This window comes from Simochromis diagramma, unplaced genomic scaffold, assembly GCF_900408965.1.
Source record: "Simochromis diagramma unplaced genomic scaffold, fSimDia1.1 OVJJ01000308.1, whole genome shotgun sequence".
Lineage (NCBI taxonomy): Eukaryota > Metazoa > Chordata > Actinopteri > Cichliformes > Cichlidae > Simochromis > Simochromis diagramma.
In genome coordinates, this window is record NW_024386785.1 from 2,713,213 (window position 1) to 2,730,700 (window position 17,488).

The window sequence follows — 17,488 nt, forward strand, 5'->3', positions numbered from 1 at the left end:
GCGCGAGCAATGGGATATTTTTTTTACAGTAATAATGAAAGTTTGTGATGCATGAAGTGTGTTGTGCTTGCAGAATGACGACACGCACAAGCACCAGATGCTTATTTTTACTGTTCCCTCATTCACAAAGAGTCGTCGCAAGGAAATGATCAGTGGGTGGATCGATTCAAATATCAGCGGTAACCTTAACAACGCTGGGACCGATCACCTAAGTCCACTAAGTTGCTCCCGTATCAGAGAGGAGACAGGTCTGTGCAAACACCGCTCCTCTCATGCAGGAACACTTTGCTCCGCCACCTCTTTCCTCCTGTGCTGTTCAGTAGTTCCACAGTCACGTGACTCAGTGGGCCAACATCAAGCAGGGCTGGCTCAGTGGTTGAGAAGGGGCGGAGCAAAGTGTGACAGCATGAGAGGAGCGGTGTTTACATGCTTCCTTTCTGATGACCGAGAGCAAAGTATTGAACTTACAGCAGAGAAGCAAAGTCCAGCATTGATCCTGTAATAATATCAATATCCAACTACCAGCCTCTGTATATTTTATACATTTTATTTTATTTTTAACTCTAATTTGTAAAATATGTATACATACACACACGTAGATATACATATTTAGTATACACATTCAGTAATGTGCATACACTCTTATATCGTACATATATTTATTCATATAATTCTCAGATTTAACCATTCCTATATTTTGCTTGTTCTTATGTTATTGTATTTTTGCACACCTCTGTTGCTTGTGAAGCTCGCACACAATTTCACTCACATGTACTGTACCAGTGTACCTGCACAGGTGATGTGACAAAAGTGATTTGATTTTAACACTATCATTGATCCAATGCTGATATCAACACTGATATTGATACTATCAGTGTTTGGATCGATCCCCCGAGCCCAAAGCACTGATCTATGCAGGCTGCAGTCAGGAAAAAGTGGAAAGGTATTATGTCATGACACTCACCAATCTCATTGATGCTCATGAGGTTAGGGAGTGTTATAAAAATAAAATGTCTCCATAATCCCAATCAACAGATTAGTTTTGTGATTAAGTGAATTTCAGACTGACATACTAATGTTCTTTCACTGATATACAAATAATCAAAGGTGATAGGAACAGCAAATCAATTTGAAATACATCCTTAAAAACTTTGTGGTGGATGAAGTGTTTTCTTACTGCAGTAAGAAGAAATGCAGGATAAGACGCGTTCTGCTCAGTTTTAATTCCAATTCACAACAACAGTCGCTTCAAGGTAAAACAGGAGAGAACGTTCAACACCTGTCTGCTGTCATCGGGAGGAAAAATGACAGACCGATGATTTTTTTTTTTGAAACCCTTTAACTCATTTAGTAATCGATCCATCCCTGTGGTGTTTTCAGGTGAACCTGTATCAATGCAGGCAGCTCGTCCCAAAATAACAACATCTTAAGAATGTTTTTTAAATTTTATTTTACTATTAAAAAAAACTTTACTGAATTTTATAAAACTCTCAAACAATGAAAATCTTAACATTTTCAGAGGAATTCTAAATATTTACATCAGTTTCTGTACAGACCCGAGGGGGACACATCAAGAAAAAGATGGAAGGAAGAAGAAAACAAAGAACTCCTAAAAAATAAAATCAGATTACATTTTCACCTCATAACAAACCAGACTGTTGGATGCACTTTTGTCTTGATGCAAAAACCTTAATTTAAAATATTTTAAAATCAGCACCAAAAACCCTGAAAGTCTCATATTTGAATTTTTGTTTTAAAATTTTACACATTCTGTTCCTGGAGCTGCCTCGCTGCTCAGTCACTTCACTTTGGTCTAAGAGCAGTAGAGCTGGGACTATAAAATAAACCCGTGTTAAAAGAACGGACAGCGCCGAGTGATCCTGGCACAGCTAGAAGGTGAACTGGTTTTGGAATAAAAAAGACAAATGAGTATATAAAGCATTCAGAGCCTGGGACGATCACAGGGCAGAGAGGAAGGACCAGAGGATCACAGAGGCACTTATTAGGCTCAGGAGGGGCGTGGCCTGAAGGCAGAGGGCGGAGCTCTTTAATACCACTTCCACTGGGTAATGGTCGCTCAGCTGCACCACCTGGCAGACAGAAGCAATGGAAGTCAGAGTCAGACATCATCAAACAGTGTTTACATCGGCTGTTTTAACAGGACACACAGGAAAAGGTGACAGATATTTAAGGTGACCTGGCAAACCCGGCCTGGGAATGAGGATAAAAGCCGATCACTTAAAAATGACATTTATTTATTTATTTATAAGAAATCCAAAACTATGTTGTGCAGCTTTCTATATTTTGGATTTAAATACCGTTTTTTTTCAGATGCTGTATTATTATAGATAAAGCTACCCAGCAACAGATCAGTGCTTACAATATTAAAGTAGTATACACATTCATTATTCCACATGTATCAATTAATCTTACGAATCAGTATTTATGATCAAATAATATAATTTCTACATAATGAGTGGCCACTTTATTAGGTATACCTAGCAAAGTGTTGAGCTGCTTGTTAACACAGATGTGATCAGTCACACGGCAGCAGCTCAAACAGAGCATCAGGATGAGCAAGGAAGGGGATTTAAGTGACGTTGAAACCTGCTGTGGTTGTTGGTGCCAGACGGACTGGTCTGAATATTTCAGAATGGTAAATACACCGGTTCTTAAATAGGCTTTTCTGCTCAGAGTACTCAAAGCTGACGTAGTGGAATTTTCCCACACAAACATTTGTTTACAGAGAATGATCTGAATGCACAAGACATGAAACCTTGAAGCAGATGTGTTACAGCACGCTCTTGTCAGCTAAAAACAGGAAAAACATCAGACTCCTTTATCATGCAGTGTATCTGTTTGAGGGCTCAGGCTTCGCACGTACTCTCATTACAGCTCAAGAAACTACTGATGTGCCATCATCCTAAAATACAAATTACTCATAACTTTAAAATAAAATAAACATGTAGGTAAATTGAACCCACTAAGATGTTCTAATTTATCAAACTTCCTTTTCAGACGTGTACCAAATTAATGCAAATCCAAATGATTCAGAGTTAAATTTTATATGTTTGATATGATAAGACACTTACAGACCGTTAATGAGTAAACAAACTGTCTATGTCTGCACACTAGAGGGCGCTGCAGAGGATTCTTAAATATCAATTTCATGCTTTCAGACAGAATGCCGTGTCAAAAAAAATATATATGTCAAGAAGACTACAAGCAGCCAAATGTCAGCATAATCAGCAGATGATCATAACCCACACTGAAGACAGACAGCAGTGTTTGTCCTGCTGGGCAGGAACTATAACTATAAAGACTGTAACAAACTGATGCTTCCAAATGCTTCAGGAAGGCTGTGATTGTGTTTGATTAGACCTATTAAATGTGACCAGTATATATGTGGTGTCATGTGATCTGTTACCTCGCTCCTGGACATTTTGAACTCCGCTCCGAGATCAAAGACTTTTGCAGAGAATGGCTTGATTGCCCTCAGGAAGGGTTCTCCATGCACAACAATCCTGCACGCACACACACACGCACACACATCATTTTCTGTTCAAACACACACAAACTAAACCATTAAAATTAAATGCAAGAACATAAAACTCCTCATCCACACATGAACCTTTAAAGTTAGATTAATAACAATAAGATTAACTGTAGCTGACACTTTGTTCGCTGACATCCAGCAGGTAACTCTCTACATTCACCAGCTGTTACATGTTAATCCAGTTTTGTCAGCACACACCTGTCGTATGCACAGCTGGTCGCGTCGGTGACAGTGGTGTCCTCTCGGTTTCTGATCAGCCAGGAGAACTCTGACTTCATGAACAGCTGTATGTTTTTCCTGTCACTTCGTTTCACATACGCACAGCTGGCATGGAAATCTCCCAGGAACATCACATTCTACACACACAACAAAGCGAGTGAGTCAGCCTCCACAGAATCCCACAGTAAAACTTCACCAGTTTTTTTAAATCCTGCTGTGAAGGCCAGTGCTGCCCCTCAGCCTCCAAGCAGATGCACCTGTGGTTTCAATCTGAAACTCCTACATCGCCTTGTTTTCAAGTTATCACATTCACAAACTCGCGTGTTCGTCCTGCCCGGTGGGGTGATGACAATACACCATTTACAGCCCAGGGGTAAAAATGTTTACATTTAAAAGAAATGCATAAATGCTTTTAGTCTCTATAAATATCTGCATCTTGATGAAGTCAGTGCTTCTGTTTATTTTTATATTTCCAAGTTAAAGCTTGCTGATAAACCTGACATCTCCTTCTGTCTAAATATGGACAAAAAAAATTATCCAACAACACTGCGGATGGTAAAGTGCTGATACCGAGGCTTCAAAATCCTGAGTGCAGAGTCAGGCTATGGTTTCAAAGTCAGTGGTTTTTGACTTGTGTATAAAGTGACCTTGGATTCCTTGAAAGGCTCTATGTGAATAAAGTCATTTTCCATTTTAAAGCAGACCTTTACAAACACGGATTATGTGAAAATCAGAACAAAGTTCTGTGTCACATCTGTTCTGATAAGCCTGTTATTAGATGAGTTTTCGCACCGTGTTGTTCCATTTCTTGCTGACTTCCACAAAGACGTCATAAAGCTTGTTGATCTCCTGGACGGCCTTGCTGGGCTCACTGTGGAGAGGGACCAAGATAAACTCCCCGATCGCTGCCGGGTGGAAAGAGAAAAGGAAAAACAAGAAGAGAAAGAAACAAAAGAGAAGAATGAAGGGCACCGTTTTAGTTTAAATCTGAAACTAAGAAGAAAAGCATTCAAAATGTTTTCTTATGCACTAACATGCATTCTTGCTTTGGAAGCGAACCACAAAAGGCTCTCTGACAAACGACTGCTGGCTCCTGTACTGGTATTGACCCGTCATGTTCACCGTCTGCATCCTGTTTGGAGAAGGAAAGATTAAATGCTGTTTAATCATTGGTACGAGCAGCATGTGACCCCTGGTTAATCTAATTTTTGTTCAGCCCCTCCTTCATGACGATTAAGTGGCAGGGTGAAAGTGACGGCGAGGTCACGCTTTATCCAAAGCTGGACAATTTTAAATGTTGCATTTGATTAATGTACTTTAACAGTAGCTGTGAAGCACAGACGCTCGTCTACACTTTACAGTTCAAATCAGCAAGAGATCACCGAATCACAGTTGGTGTTCACGTACTGCAAACAATCTTGTAGCCTACAAGCAACAAACACCAGAGCAGCAGGATGAAGCCAACACAGAGAGGTCTTTTTCCAGTCCTGGACCACAGCCGGTAGCGGTTTTTGATACGGGTGACACGGGCGGTTGCCCGGGGCGGCATCGTGGTGGGGCAAAAAATAAATAAATAAGGCGCGAGTAAGGGCGCCCTCCGTTTGCAAGGTGCGCCTGCTGCTTGCGGCACAAGAAGAAGAGGGCGGGGCGGCATCTAAAACCAACTCGCAAAATAAAACAAAATAAAAACAAAACAAACACGAAAACACCAGACATCATGATACAGACTTATAATTTGCACCGATGTTTTTTCGAAACATGAAAAGTGAGCGCGAGAGCCCTCGATGCGCCGGCTTGCTGCTGAAGTCAAAGTAAACTTTGTCATCTCCGCTACGTAGATCATGGCTCAAGAGTTGGGTGGTCGCTTTGTAATAGGAAGGTTGCCTGTTCGAGCCCCAACTTGAACAGTCTCGGTCGTTGTGTCCTTGGGTCCTGGTGGTGGTCAGAGGGTCCGGTGGCGCCAGTGTCCGACAGCCTCGCCCAGGGCAGCTGTGGCTACAATGTAGCTGCCATCACCAGTGTGTGAATGTGTGTGTGAATGGGTGAATGACTGAGTGTGTAAAGCGCTTTAGGGTCCTTAAGGACTAGGAAAGCGCTGTACAAATACAGGCCATTTAGCATACAGTCCAGTATATATAGAGAGACGAGACGACGAGGCTCCAGTTAAGTAAACAATAAATATAAGAAGAGTAAGAAAATAAATATACACTTTAGGACCAGGGGTAAAGGATCAATAACAATTTAAAATTTATATTTTATAGTTTGATGATTTAAAGTCTCACACACAACCCGTCGAAAGGGGAGGGGCTGCTTCCAAATAGAGCACATTTCATTCATAATGATGTGAATCCAAGCCCATCATGTATTCATGATCTGAATCCTGGGTTGTGTGAAATCCCAGAAATAAACCTTAGACAAAGTGAATCTGTGAACTAAGGTGTAGGTCTGTTAGGTCATGTTGTGGTGATCCTCGAGTTGGTGGATTTGTGTTCATACTGGAGGGCAAAATTAAAACCAATGGAAGATGGACAAGAAAGCCATCAGGTGCTCAGTTTAGAAATAATAGAAAAGAAGCGAAGAGAAACGAGCAAAAGATGCAGGCAATACAGGCCAGAGGGAGTGTTCGCCCGGGGCGCCAAACAGGCTAGGACCGCCACTGACCACAGCCATGTCTTACCTGTAGATGAAAACATACTTCTGCTTGTCGTCAGGAGAGTTTCCCAAACTCTCACTGGCCACTGCCTCGTAGTCGTACTCTTCATACCTCAACGCAGAGAAGGAGACAAGAATGTGAAAAACGCAGCAGAGAAAGGAGCTGCACGTCACACAGTACGCAATACACGAGCCCGCCAAAACATCAATGTGAACAGAGGAGCACAAGGACCGCTGGGGCTTATGAAGCCATCAGGTGAGCATTACAGAGCAGTCCTCATTGTTCTTTCAGAGAAACAAGGAAGCTAAAGTCAGATTTATCCCAGTGATCTGCTGGAGTTCACGCCTCGATGAACGCTCCCTCGTGCACCTCTCTTCACATTGTTCAAGCAAATTTATACCAACATTCCTACAATTTAAACAAATTGCATTTTTTAGGTAACCAGTTCCCTAGTCACTGAAATGTCATTTTTTTAATGGTCTTTTTATTTACACTTTCAAACCCCCCCCCAAAAAAAACAACAACACACACACACACCAAGATTGTGCATGTGTGTTCGTGGTGGGAAGTCATACATGCATGTATGTAAATCTGCATGTAACCTCATTATCATGTTTTAGAAACACATTAATGCTTTTTGTGCCTGAAATGCTAAATAATATGCTAACATGACTAAAGCTAATGTAGCCCAGTCCCGTGATTTTTACTACACCTAAACATAGTATCCAGGTACTATGTTTAGGTGTAAACATAGTCCCAGAAGTGGAGCTCCCCAGGGCTTAGCACCCGGCCTACTAAGCTTTATACATGTACAGAAAGTATTTCAGTCACGCTGTCAGAAATATGAGACATATTTCAGCACGTGAAATTTGTAGTTTGGGATATTTACACCTAGCTAAATAAAAGTACAATTTACAAAAAAAACAAACAAACATGAAAATGTTTATTCTTCAACTTGAACCCACAGCATGTTTTTTTTTTTTTTGTACAGCGCCCGCCCAAAGCTTGGACACACTGCACTGATGGGTAACACTTTATTTTGTTAAGTCAAAAGTACTTTTCACAGTAACCACTTAGTTGATAAATATTTTTGCAATTTAAACAGTCAGCAGTCCATAAGCACGTCACATATTTACATTTCGTTATGTGCTTTCACGTGTGTGCTCATCTGCATTTACTACAGCTTTGATCCTTGGCTGCTCAGGTCTCCATGCTACTTCACCATTGTGAGTATAAATGTGTTCATGTTAGATAGAAAGCACTTACATGGGAAAAAGCATAGAAGAAAGTGCTTGTGTGAATGTGTGTGAATGTGTGTGACTGAGGCAAGCGTTTTGAGTCCTCACTCAGACTAAAAAGCGCTACATTATTACCAAATTTAACAATAACAATAATAACAATAATAACAATAACAATAATAACAATAATAATAATAAATAATAATAAGGGTTGTAGTGAACGTTACTTGAGTTGGCATTTAGATTGATATTAGTTTCTGTGTTTCTATTCTAGTTTCTATTCTTTTCCCCATAAAGACTGCATTTTACCACCTCCCCGTAACCATAACAACAAGTTTTGACATCTCCGTGCGTGTCAATAAAGATGAGGTTTGATGACCTTTAGAATAGTTTCCAGGTTTTTCCCATGGTAAGTGCATGAGCAGAGACCGCCCTCACTAACTTCTAACGTGTCGCTCTATAAGCAGACATGAAAATGACAGAAACAGCTCAGCTCATGAAGAGGTTCAAGGGTTACTAGTGGCCCTTGAACCTCTTTTTAAGGCCCTGCTACTGACTAGGAGGCTTTCAAGTTGTTCAGAGTTAAATCAGAATCATTCAGTTCATGCTTTTCCCTTTAACAAATACTGGACTGATAAACCTGTACGACACATTTCCATCCCGATTTTCTCTAATAGTGACTTTCCAAAGTAAAGTGTTACCATTTCAGGCATTTTGGTTAGTAAAGGGTGTAAATTTAGGTTATTAGGATTAATGAATGATTAGATGATACTTCACATGCTGATTAAATCCAGTGTACCTGTCAGATCCCCTGTTGAAGGCAGACAGCAGACACATAATGACCATCATTATGCACATATTGTGGTTAAGCAGTGTTAGAATACTAGTTGAGTATATTAAAAGATCGAGCAGTTTACGGTCTTGCAGGTCAGCAACATGCCCACGCACTCTTTAGCAATACAGCAATCTCTTTGCATCGTTATCATAAAACACTGACTGGTAGTGAACTGTAGCTTTGTCAGTACACACAGAGTACAAACATAAAACAGGAGTAAGCCACAGCCAACTGGATCATGCTGACACCTGTTAGTGCCATCGTGCTGTGTTTTCATAGAGCTCACAGCTGCTGTATTAGAAAGGGTCAGACTTCCTTTTGCTCTCACACAGTCTCGCTTCATGCTGAAGATTTTGGAAAATGCTTTTCCTGCTTATACTTTTTCCTGTCAAATATATGAAGTGTAATCAAAATGTTCTGGGAGTGGGTCTAGAAAAATCAAATACCCTAAATTATGTAAGTGATGTGAGGCAAGGTAATCTTATGGAGCCCTGCACTATTATATGGCTGGTTTCATTTGAGAAGAGAGAACAAAGTTGCCAGGTCAGGTGAGTGAGCGCAGAATGGGACATCCAGGAGAACTACAAATAATCAATAATAGTGAATAATGACATCATCATATGATTATTTCAAGCACACACTGTCTCTGTCCGAGACCACAGAAGTCCCACCTACCTAATGGTCAAACTTTCTCTTTATGATTAGCAACCAATGAGCAATGAGTAGAATAAGTCCTCTTTAAGGGCTGAAACTCAGCTGACAAGATTTTCATGCTGATAGTTTAAACTGTAGCCAGAGTTTCCAGCGAATGTTTACCTGTTGAGCACAGACAGCAGCTTTTCAATGGCTTGACCGTCTGGATCCACCACGTGCTGTAGGAGGCTGATATCACAACGAGTCAGGACCTGGACAGACACATGGGCACACAGAAAAAAGGTCATAGGTCGAGTCACAAATACAGCACCAGATCCAATTCTGCCAATAATTCATTCATAACGGCAGCAGGAAAAAATATAATATAAAATACATAGTAAAGTGTGTGTTACCAGTTTGAGATAGTGCATCAGTCTCTCGTTTGATGCTTTCGCAGAGTCAAATTTCTGCACGTTGTAGGCACAGATCCTGAGTTCAGTTGCTGACTTCAAGACAAAAATGGAGAGCAAAAGGAAGAGGGAAAGACCAGAAGAGCGCCACCTCATGGTTGGACCTGTGAAGGAATAAAACACACTATGTCACTGATGCAAAGCACAGTGTCCAAAACGCACAGTCCTCACTGACGTGGAATAAGCTACAGAAACCAACATGTGGAATGTCTTCACAATGCCTTGAGTTTGGAAATTTGATATAATAGTGAGAATAAAAGATTCCAATGACAATCAACCATCCTGCAGGTCCGACCTGCGCGCAGCCATGAATCACCCCAAAAAGCCAAGACGACAGAGCAAGGCCTGACAGTAACTGTGGTGTCACTACAGATTAATAACCACACTTCCTGTCTGCACATGCAGAAACATAGAAGCAATTTACAACCATCACACAAAGACGGTGCAGCAGCAACGCCACTCACGGCACAACCACACTGCCCACAGTCTCCATTTCTATCGATATTCTTACACAAGTTCTGTCAAACTCGACGCATCATCGTTTCCTGTTTGCAGCCTCTGGCTCACATTAGTGTAAATGTTACACAAATTGATAACCTATATATGAAATGACCACATTTTTAACCTGAATGCAAATATGAGAAAGCACAATCCTAAATGAAACAGGGACCAGTGATAAATACAGATTCAGTCAACACAGAGATTACAGGACACACAGCAGGCTGATCCTTGTTCTACAGGCAGCAGTTACTTTCTACACTGAGCCAAATTTCTGTCACATTGTCACAGATATCAGCTCATAATGGAAACAAAAACTGCTCAGAAAACTTCAGGGAGCAGCTGACCATCACAGTACGACACAGTCAGTTAAACTTGAGGAATATCAGTCTGTCCAGTCGGGACACATGAGGTGCACTGGAGAGGCAACAACAAGAGAACGTCCCAAAAGCGAATGTGTTAGCAGGTGGCGTTCACAGATGACTCTCCTCTTCCTTCCTCTCTAGTTTTGTGTTTTGTTAGTGACCGACAGATGTTACTTGCACCAGCATCTCAAGGATGGCATGTCCATTCATTGCATCGCAAGAAGGCCTGTGTGCCTCCCAGCACAGTCCATGGCATGACCGTTAGAGAAGACAGACACACAAAAGGTCAGCAGCAGGACCAATATCTGCTCCTTTGTGAGAGGAGGGAAAAGAAGCATGGCCAGGAAAATCACTTCAACCTGTCAGAAACTGAATTGAAGAGGTCCCAAAGGTTGATTCTGTTTAACTCGATGTAACGTTTTCACTGGGAGAAATGTTTCGTCACTCATCCAAGTGACTTCTTCAGTGTCAGCTGACTGCATCTCTGAGTCGAGGAGGGGGCCTAAGGGTACATCTTTCACCTTACAGTGCTGTGTCTGCAGCCATTCCCCGACTCTCTGTGAATGGTACTCATGGCCATTGATCAGTGGTTGTTGATCAATGGTCATGGTTATTTGTATATTAATGATCAAGGAACTGACCTCCCAGCCCATTGTTCCTTCAGTGGGCTGTTTCAGTCATTGTTCAAATGTACTGTTTATAAGATTGGAAACCTGCAGTCAGCTGAGACCAGTGTTGGGACTAACGCGTTACAGTAACTAGGTTATTATTGTGGTAACAAGCACGGTAACTAGTTATTATGCCAAAACCAGGAACGCGTTAATCGTCTGACACATGTGGAAGACATGAGAGTCTGGAGGCGTTGAGGCAAGTTTTATGCATCATCCAGCGTCAGTGGAGGCCTGAGGAGGCACGTCCTTATCCTGCATATTCTTGGAAGATCAGACAGATCTTGACTGCTTTTAGATGCGGGGATGACATCATTACCCTTCTGCTAATGCAGTGCACTCTGGGTTCCTCCACTGCCTCATATTCCCCAGATCTGAAACCAACCAAGAACCTCTGGGTGCCACAAACGGTCCACGAGGTCACTGCCCTGATCCAGATGTGGGAGGAGGTCCCGAGGGCAGCCTTCACTGTCTCATCAAGAGGTTGCTCCCAGATTGTTGGGAGTGTACACTCCTGAACAACTAATGTAGTTTTACTTTAAACATTCATATAGTATTACTTCTACCTCACTACATCTTGGATGAAAATACTACTCTTTGTACACTTTTTTTAAACCTTTAGTTTTTTCCTCATTTTTAATATTTCAAAAATTCTGACAAAAAAAAAAAATGCAGCAGAAGTAGCTGGTGGAGTAAATATTGTCTTTTTTTAAATGTTTGAGCATCTTTTTGGTAGTAAAACTTGTTTATGACATGTGACTGTTCTGGGCCACTCAAGGGCATCTTCATTATAACCATACATCACACAGACAGGTGCTTCTGTTATTTAGTCTGATCCTCATCTGCATCGTCCTAATGGCGACGAGCGAGGCCCTGCTGCAAAGCAAACGTGTTCCCAGATTTAATGACTACACAGGTGAAACAGCAAGGTGAGTCAGTGATGCTTAACTGACACACCAGCGTCAGCTCACAGGAGCAACTACATGGGGAAAGAGGACGAGAGAGTGAGGCTGCTGGGACAGAGAGAAACTCCACATGAGCCTCATGACTGCAGAGGAAAAGGGGAAATGTTCAACAGTCTTCAGGGAAAGAGACACAAAAGCAAGTTTGTACAGCTGAGAATGAGAGCAGGAAGTGTGCCGTTTGATTTTAAACACCAGCTTAATCTTGGCCTGTAAACATCCTTTCATAACTCATGAGTGTGACGGAGAAACATGAGACAGTGTGAGTGTGGAGGAGTCGTCTGCCAGCAGAGCTGACTGGTCTGACTGGTCTGATGACGAGTGACAGCACGCTCAGGCCTGTGTGCAGAAAAGCTGTTTGTTTGCTGACACACTTTAAATTATTTTATTGTTGCACATTTTCACTCCATTTCAATAGTTTTGATCATGAAAATTCTGTTTTTTGTTTGATCCATAAAGTAAAAAAAACTGCTGCCGTGTTTAATACTGCCGTTCCTCGAGAGTGTGCCGAGCCACTGCAGCTCTTTGTGATACAGCGCATCCTTGTGCAATACGATTTTCATCGCCCTCTGATGCTGCTTTTTCATACGCTGACAGCAGAACTATCCAGGTCATCAGTTAACATTTACAGTCACAAGATTACTCTAAATCAGCCGTAGGTGTAAATGTGAGCGTCTCCATACAAACAGAAGGTCTGGCAGTTTGAGTGTCAGCTGTATGTTAACAGTGTCACAGTCTTCCAGGATTCAGTCCAAGGTCAGACGTTTAACATGTTATACGTTCAAAGGTCTGCAAAGCAAATGCAAATCTGAACAAACAACAAGACCTTTGGAACAGACAAGAACAAAGCGCAGAAGTTCGGTCATCATGGAAAAACCAAACCAAGCACATCAGCACAAACACCAGCCGTCAGCACGGTGGTGGAGGGATGATGATGATTTAGGCTTGTTTAGCAGCCACAGGACTTGGACACCTCATTGAGCAGACCGTGAACTCCTGTATACCAAAGTATTCTAGAGTCAAATGTTAGCTCTCTGTCTGACTGACAGTAAAGCTTGGCTGTAACTAGATCACGTAATAGCAGAGCAGCGAATCTCTAACAGAATGACTGCAAAAGAAAAGAATAGAGGTGCTGCAATCACCCCGACCAGTCCAGCCTGCAGTCTGATTGAAATACAGCTGTGCATAAATCACTGCTCAGAAACGACAGTGAACTGGAGCAAGGCTGTAAAGACGAGCAGGTCAAAATTCCTTCACAGTGACGCGAGAGCCTGAATCGTAGGTCGTACTTTCATTTTCCTGTATCTGAAACATTTGATTAAACTGTTTTTAATGCAGCCTTTTTAAAGTTGAACCCATATCAATATTAAATACACAAACACACTCTGTCCATGACTTCTCACTATAACATGACCTTATAGGAGGCACAAACTGAGCGAATGAGTAGAGATGTATATGCCGAGTGGCTGCCTGCTGCTAATAATAAAATGAGGAACTTGCAGGAATTAAAGTGAAGTGGTTACTCGCTGTGGTCGGGTTAGTTAACAGTCAGTCAGCCCAGCTGTGACTCTTCAGATGTCTTCACTCCGCCCCTCCCAGGCGTAAATGCGGTGCGACCGGTCGAGTGACTCCCTCAGTACACCAGATTTCTACACACCGACCTACCTGACTGACGACAACAACCCTCACTGTAACCTGCACGATACGAGATTACAGCACAAGGCGAGCAACAGTTTGCAAGTTGCTTTGCTAAGTTGAGCACTTTGAGGGTTCAATTCAGACTCTTGGGTTATTTTTTAGGCTGTGGACGAGGATGTTTTTGTATCAGAGAACGTAAGGCCTTAAAATCCTGTGTTGGCAAAACAAACAGTATCATATTGCAGCCACCACCCCAACCACCTTTCACAACTAGGGGAACTTTGTGGAATTAAGCTTCTGGCTACACAGTCATCGAGCTGCTTTCAAGTACAAACACAGTTTGATTTAAAACTGTGTAAACTAATCAGCCTTAGCTTTCAGACTGAACATAGAATTAAAACACTCGCTTCACCGTTTCTGACACTTGGTTGAAAGACTCATTCGGCCTGAGAAAGTGTTTGACGAGGAGCCCTGGAGCAAGGCGTGCCATTTGAAATGCAGAAGAGCCTCACAGTGAGTGACAGCACAAAGTTGATTTTGATGTTAGTTAACCAGGAAGTCCTGCAGGGTTAACAGCACTTTGCAGGGAAAGGAGGAGGGGCTTACTTTGTAGTCACTGCCACAAAAGTTCTAGAAACAAGTGTCGCCGCTCGGCAGGTGTTTTGAAAAGCCTTATTTCAGTTGTTATTTTAAAGTATCACCTACATTTAATTTACATTTAATGTGGTTACCAGGGAAAAGTCTCACGTGGCCATCTTTGTTATTTACGGTTGTCGTCTTTCTGTCCCACAGCTTTGATGTCAGGACTCTCTGAGCGCCACGTCTCTCTCTGCTCTGACCGAATCAGTAAAATATCCAGAACTGACTTTAAATTCTGTGAACGGCTCCAAACTTCTTGGAATGAACCGTTGGGTAAACGGCAGCATAGCTCATGTGTTGTGTGGCCTGCTTTATTGTTCTTTCTGTTTATGAGTTTTAAGAAAGGATCTGTGTGAGTGCTGCGCTCTGGTAGGACACGCCTGCATTTAAGGGGTTTTTGAATTCAAGGACACAAGGTCCGACATCTGATGTGTTTGAAGCATCTAATCTTAGAAGATCAATGCTAAGAGCTAGCTTCTATGGCGGCTACCTGCCCCTCCCTGATATGCACCACTGGAGTTTTATGGGTTGCCAGTAAATAACGGTGCAGTTCAGAGACTTTCAATGTCTGTGTTAGGAAGGTCAAGGCATGCAGGAGGTGCTGGCTAACATTTCAACTACTAATGGGTTTAATTTTTTACTCGTTAGATTTAAGCATAAAGTATAAGTGAGTTGGATAAAACACTATGAAATGTTCAGTTAAGGTTATAAAAGATTACAAGCAGCAATAGAAAACCAACAGATGCCACCGTTAACGTTCAATTTCTAGTCAGCCCATTTATCCACCCTGACCTCCTCTCCACCTCGACAGATAGTTGTGCAATTCGACTTCCTCCTGCCATCATCACTGCCGCCACAGAGAGTCCTGTCACCAGAACATGAACTCTACTCATTACCATTCACTGGCATCAGAGAGAAACACATAAGATTCCTCGTCTTCATAGTTTGTTCCACATATTCATACACATCCAGATTCATCATGACTCTAAAATGGAAATTCATAAATCGTTCCTGTTTTTAAGGCTCCGTCAACAGTCCCAGTTAGAGAGTTCAAGACACATCAACCTCACTGTACCATTGCTGGTTTCTCACTTTGTTCAGGCGTGAAGCAGCATACATGTGAACTCAGCAGCAGTTTCCAGGTTAGCCGGTGACTCGGCTCTGAATGTTTCAGCTGGTGAGGTCAAATTCACCAATTATTAACAAGTTAGAGCTTAACACTGGTCGAAAAGCACAAATCGCATGACTTTAAAGCTTCTTTCATCCAGAAAGAGACACAATGAAACCAAAATAAGTTCCCAAACAGGTCTGTTAATGATAAATAGACTGAATGCCAGTTTGGCACAAACTGACCTCAAAGGCGGACAAAAGAATAAAAATGGTTGAAAATATGAATCAAGAAGGGAACAAAGACACGGCCGACTTCAAAATGAGGAGGCAGGCAGAAAAATGCAGAAATCATTTTGCATTTTACACACCTGGTTTTCTCAAACGTCCATGGATACAACCAGTGCTGAAGCTCATCTGCAAAACTTTCACTTTCAGCATGTTCTAAATAAACACCACATATGTATCCTGAATAAAGTCTTTCAGCTCAGCTGGACCATTAATAAGTGTGAGTCCAATCACTTTTCCAACTCAGCACCCTTGAATTTGGAATATTTTCATGGAAATAATCCAAGGATCTTGGAAAGAAAAGTGTCTGGACTTCTTTAAGTTTCCTTTAAGAAGCTTCTTCAGTTCTAAGACCAACTGGTGAAGAGTCAGACAGACAGATTTCCTCAGAGACAATCCCTTAATTTTCCTGTTAAAACACCAAAGAGGCTGAATTCTGGCCAAACAGAGACTCGGTGAACAGGAGCTAGTATTTATGCTCCTGTTTACACAGCGTGCGTGAAAATATCTCAGTTTTAAATATTTCATCTGGAGTAAAGATTCTGTTTAAAGTGTTGCTGCATAATTTGAATACCTCCTGAGGAACTGCACAGCGTCTTTCTACATCCTACTGTGACTGGCCCTGTTTTACATTCCTGCTGCTTCACCTGCTTTATGTGTTTTTTCTTTCTTATTTTCTCTCCACCTTTTGTCACGGCCACGCACTGAAATACCAACACAGACTCCTTTGACGTGACTCTGAAAACATCCGAATTTAAGTTGGGAAATTTAAAAGATGTTAAAAACTAATACCACCCTCACAAAGGCACGAAAACACTGACAGAGTCCGTTCACACAGCCTACACACCCACGGCCACTTCAGTTTTAAGCACTCACACACTGAGCAGACCCAGTAACCGGTACTGGTCTCGTCCCAGTAACGGCTGCTGGATCAGTTGTTGTTTTTCGTACCTGTTCAGGTGAGTCAAATTACGACCGTCTGCTGCTAAATCTCTGAGCGGATCCTGCTGGGTGTGGACGCTCTCAGCCTGGCGCAGGTATCGCCGTCCAGGTTGTGTCAGGTTGTTCACGTCTACAAATGCAGCATTCAGGGTCTGTGGTAAAGACGGGACGTTTTTTACGTCATGACATCTGTGACACCCATTTTATGTCACATGATCAACCAACTTACCTATCAGCTGCAGCCCCAGAGCAGGTGTGAGCCACAGATGAGCATGACGTAGTCTGGTGAAATCTGATTTCCTTACTGCAGCCACATAACGCTCCCACAGCGCTGTGCAAAAAAAGTATCATCGTCATAAGAATTATTTCATATTTAACACATGAAGTGATTTGAACTGTCCAAAAAATTTGGTTAGGCAGTGAAAGCATGTTGGACTGGAGTCAGTGAGAATCTAAGATTAGTTAGAAATGTCATCTCTGGATATTTAAGTGTGTTTTCACAGTAAAATCAAAACCACCTTTGAGTATTTCCTCATCACATGCTCCACAGTAAAAGGTGTGACTGATCATGTGTGATGATGAAATCCCATGGCTTCTCGGTTGTGTTCACACTGGAGTTTAATAGCTGTGAGAAAATGTTGAGCAACACAATTATTTCCTGTTACTCCACTAGAGCCACACTCATCTGATGGCAGCTAGCATGAGCTCAGCTGGCTGGGAGCTCGTGGCTTCAGGCTGAATTCTGGGTAGAGGCAGAGGATCTGTGGGAGCAGAGCT

At 42.0% G+C, this 17,488-nt stretch overlaps 1 protein-coding gene across 2 annotated transcripts; it reads right to left on the reverse strand.

Moving 5' to 3' along the window:
* Window positions 1–1,199: 1,199 nt before the first annotated feature.
* LOC120728073 (deoxyribonuclease-1-like) lies at window positions 1,200–16,863 on the reverse strand. 2 transcript variants are annotated; one of them, XM_040022766.1, is made up of 10 exons: window positions 16,721–16,863; window positions 9,548–9,708; window positions 9,318–9,406; window positions 8,466–8,477; window positions 6,453–6,539; window positions 4,810–4,907; window positions 4,568–4,680; window positions 3,755–3,912; window positions 3,428–3,524; window positions 1,200–2,090 (listed from the first exon to the last, which is right to left on the reverse strand). In XM_040022766.1, the coding sequence occupies exons 2-10, from the start codon at window positions 9,698–9,700 to the stop codon at window positions 1,959–1,961; spliced, it is 939 nt and encodes a 312-aa protein (XP_039878700.1). In that variant the 5' UTR covers window positions 9,701–9,708; window positions 16,721–16,863; the 3' UTR covers window positions 1,200–1,958. The 2 variants fall into 2 exon arrangements, with proteins under 2 accessions (XP_039878700.1, XP_039878701.1); XM_040022767.1 differs by lacking the exon at window positions 8,466–8,477.
* Between the last annotated feature and the right edge of the window lie 625 nt (window positions 16,864–17,488).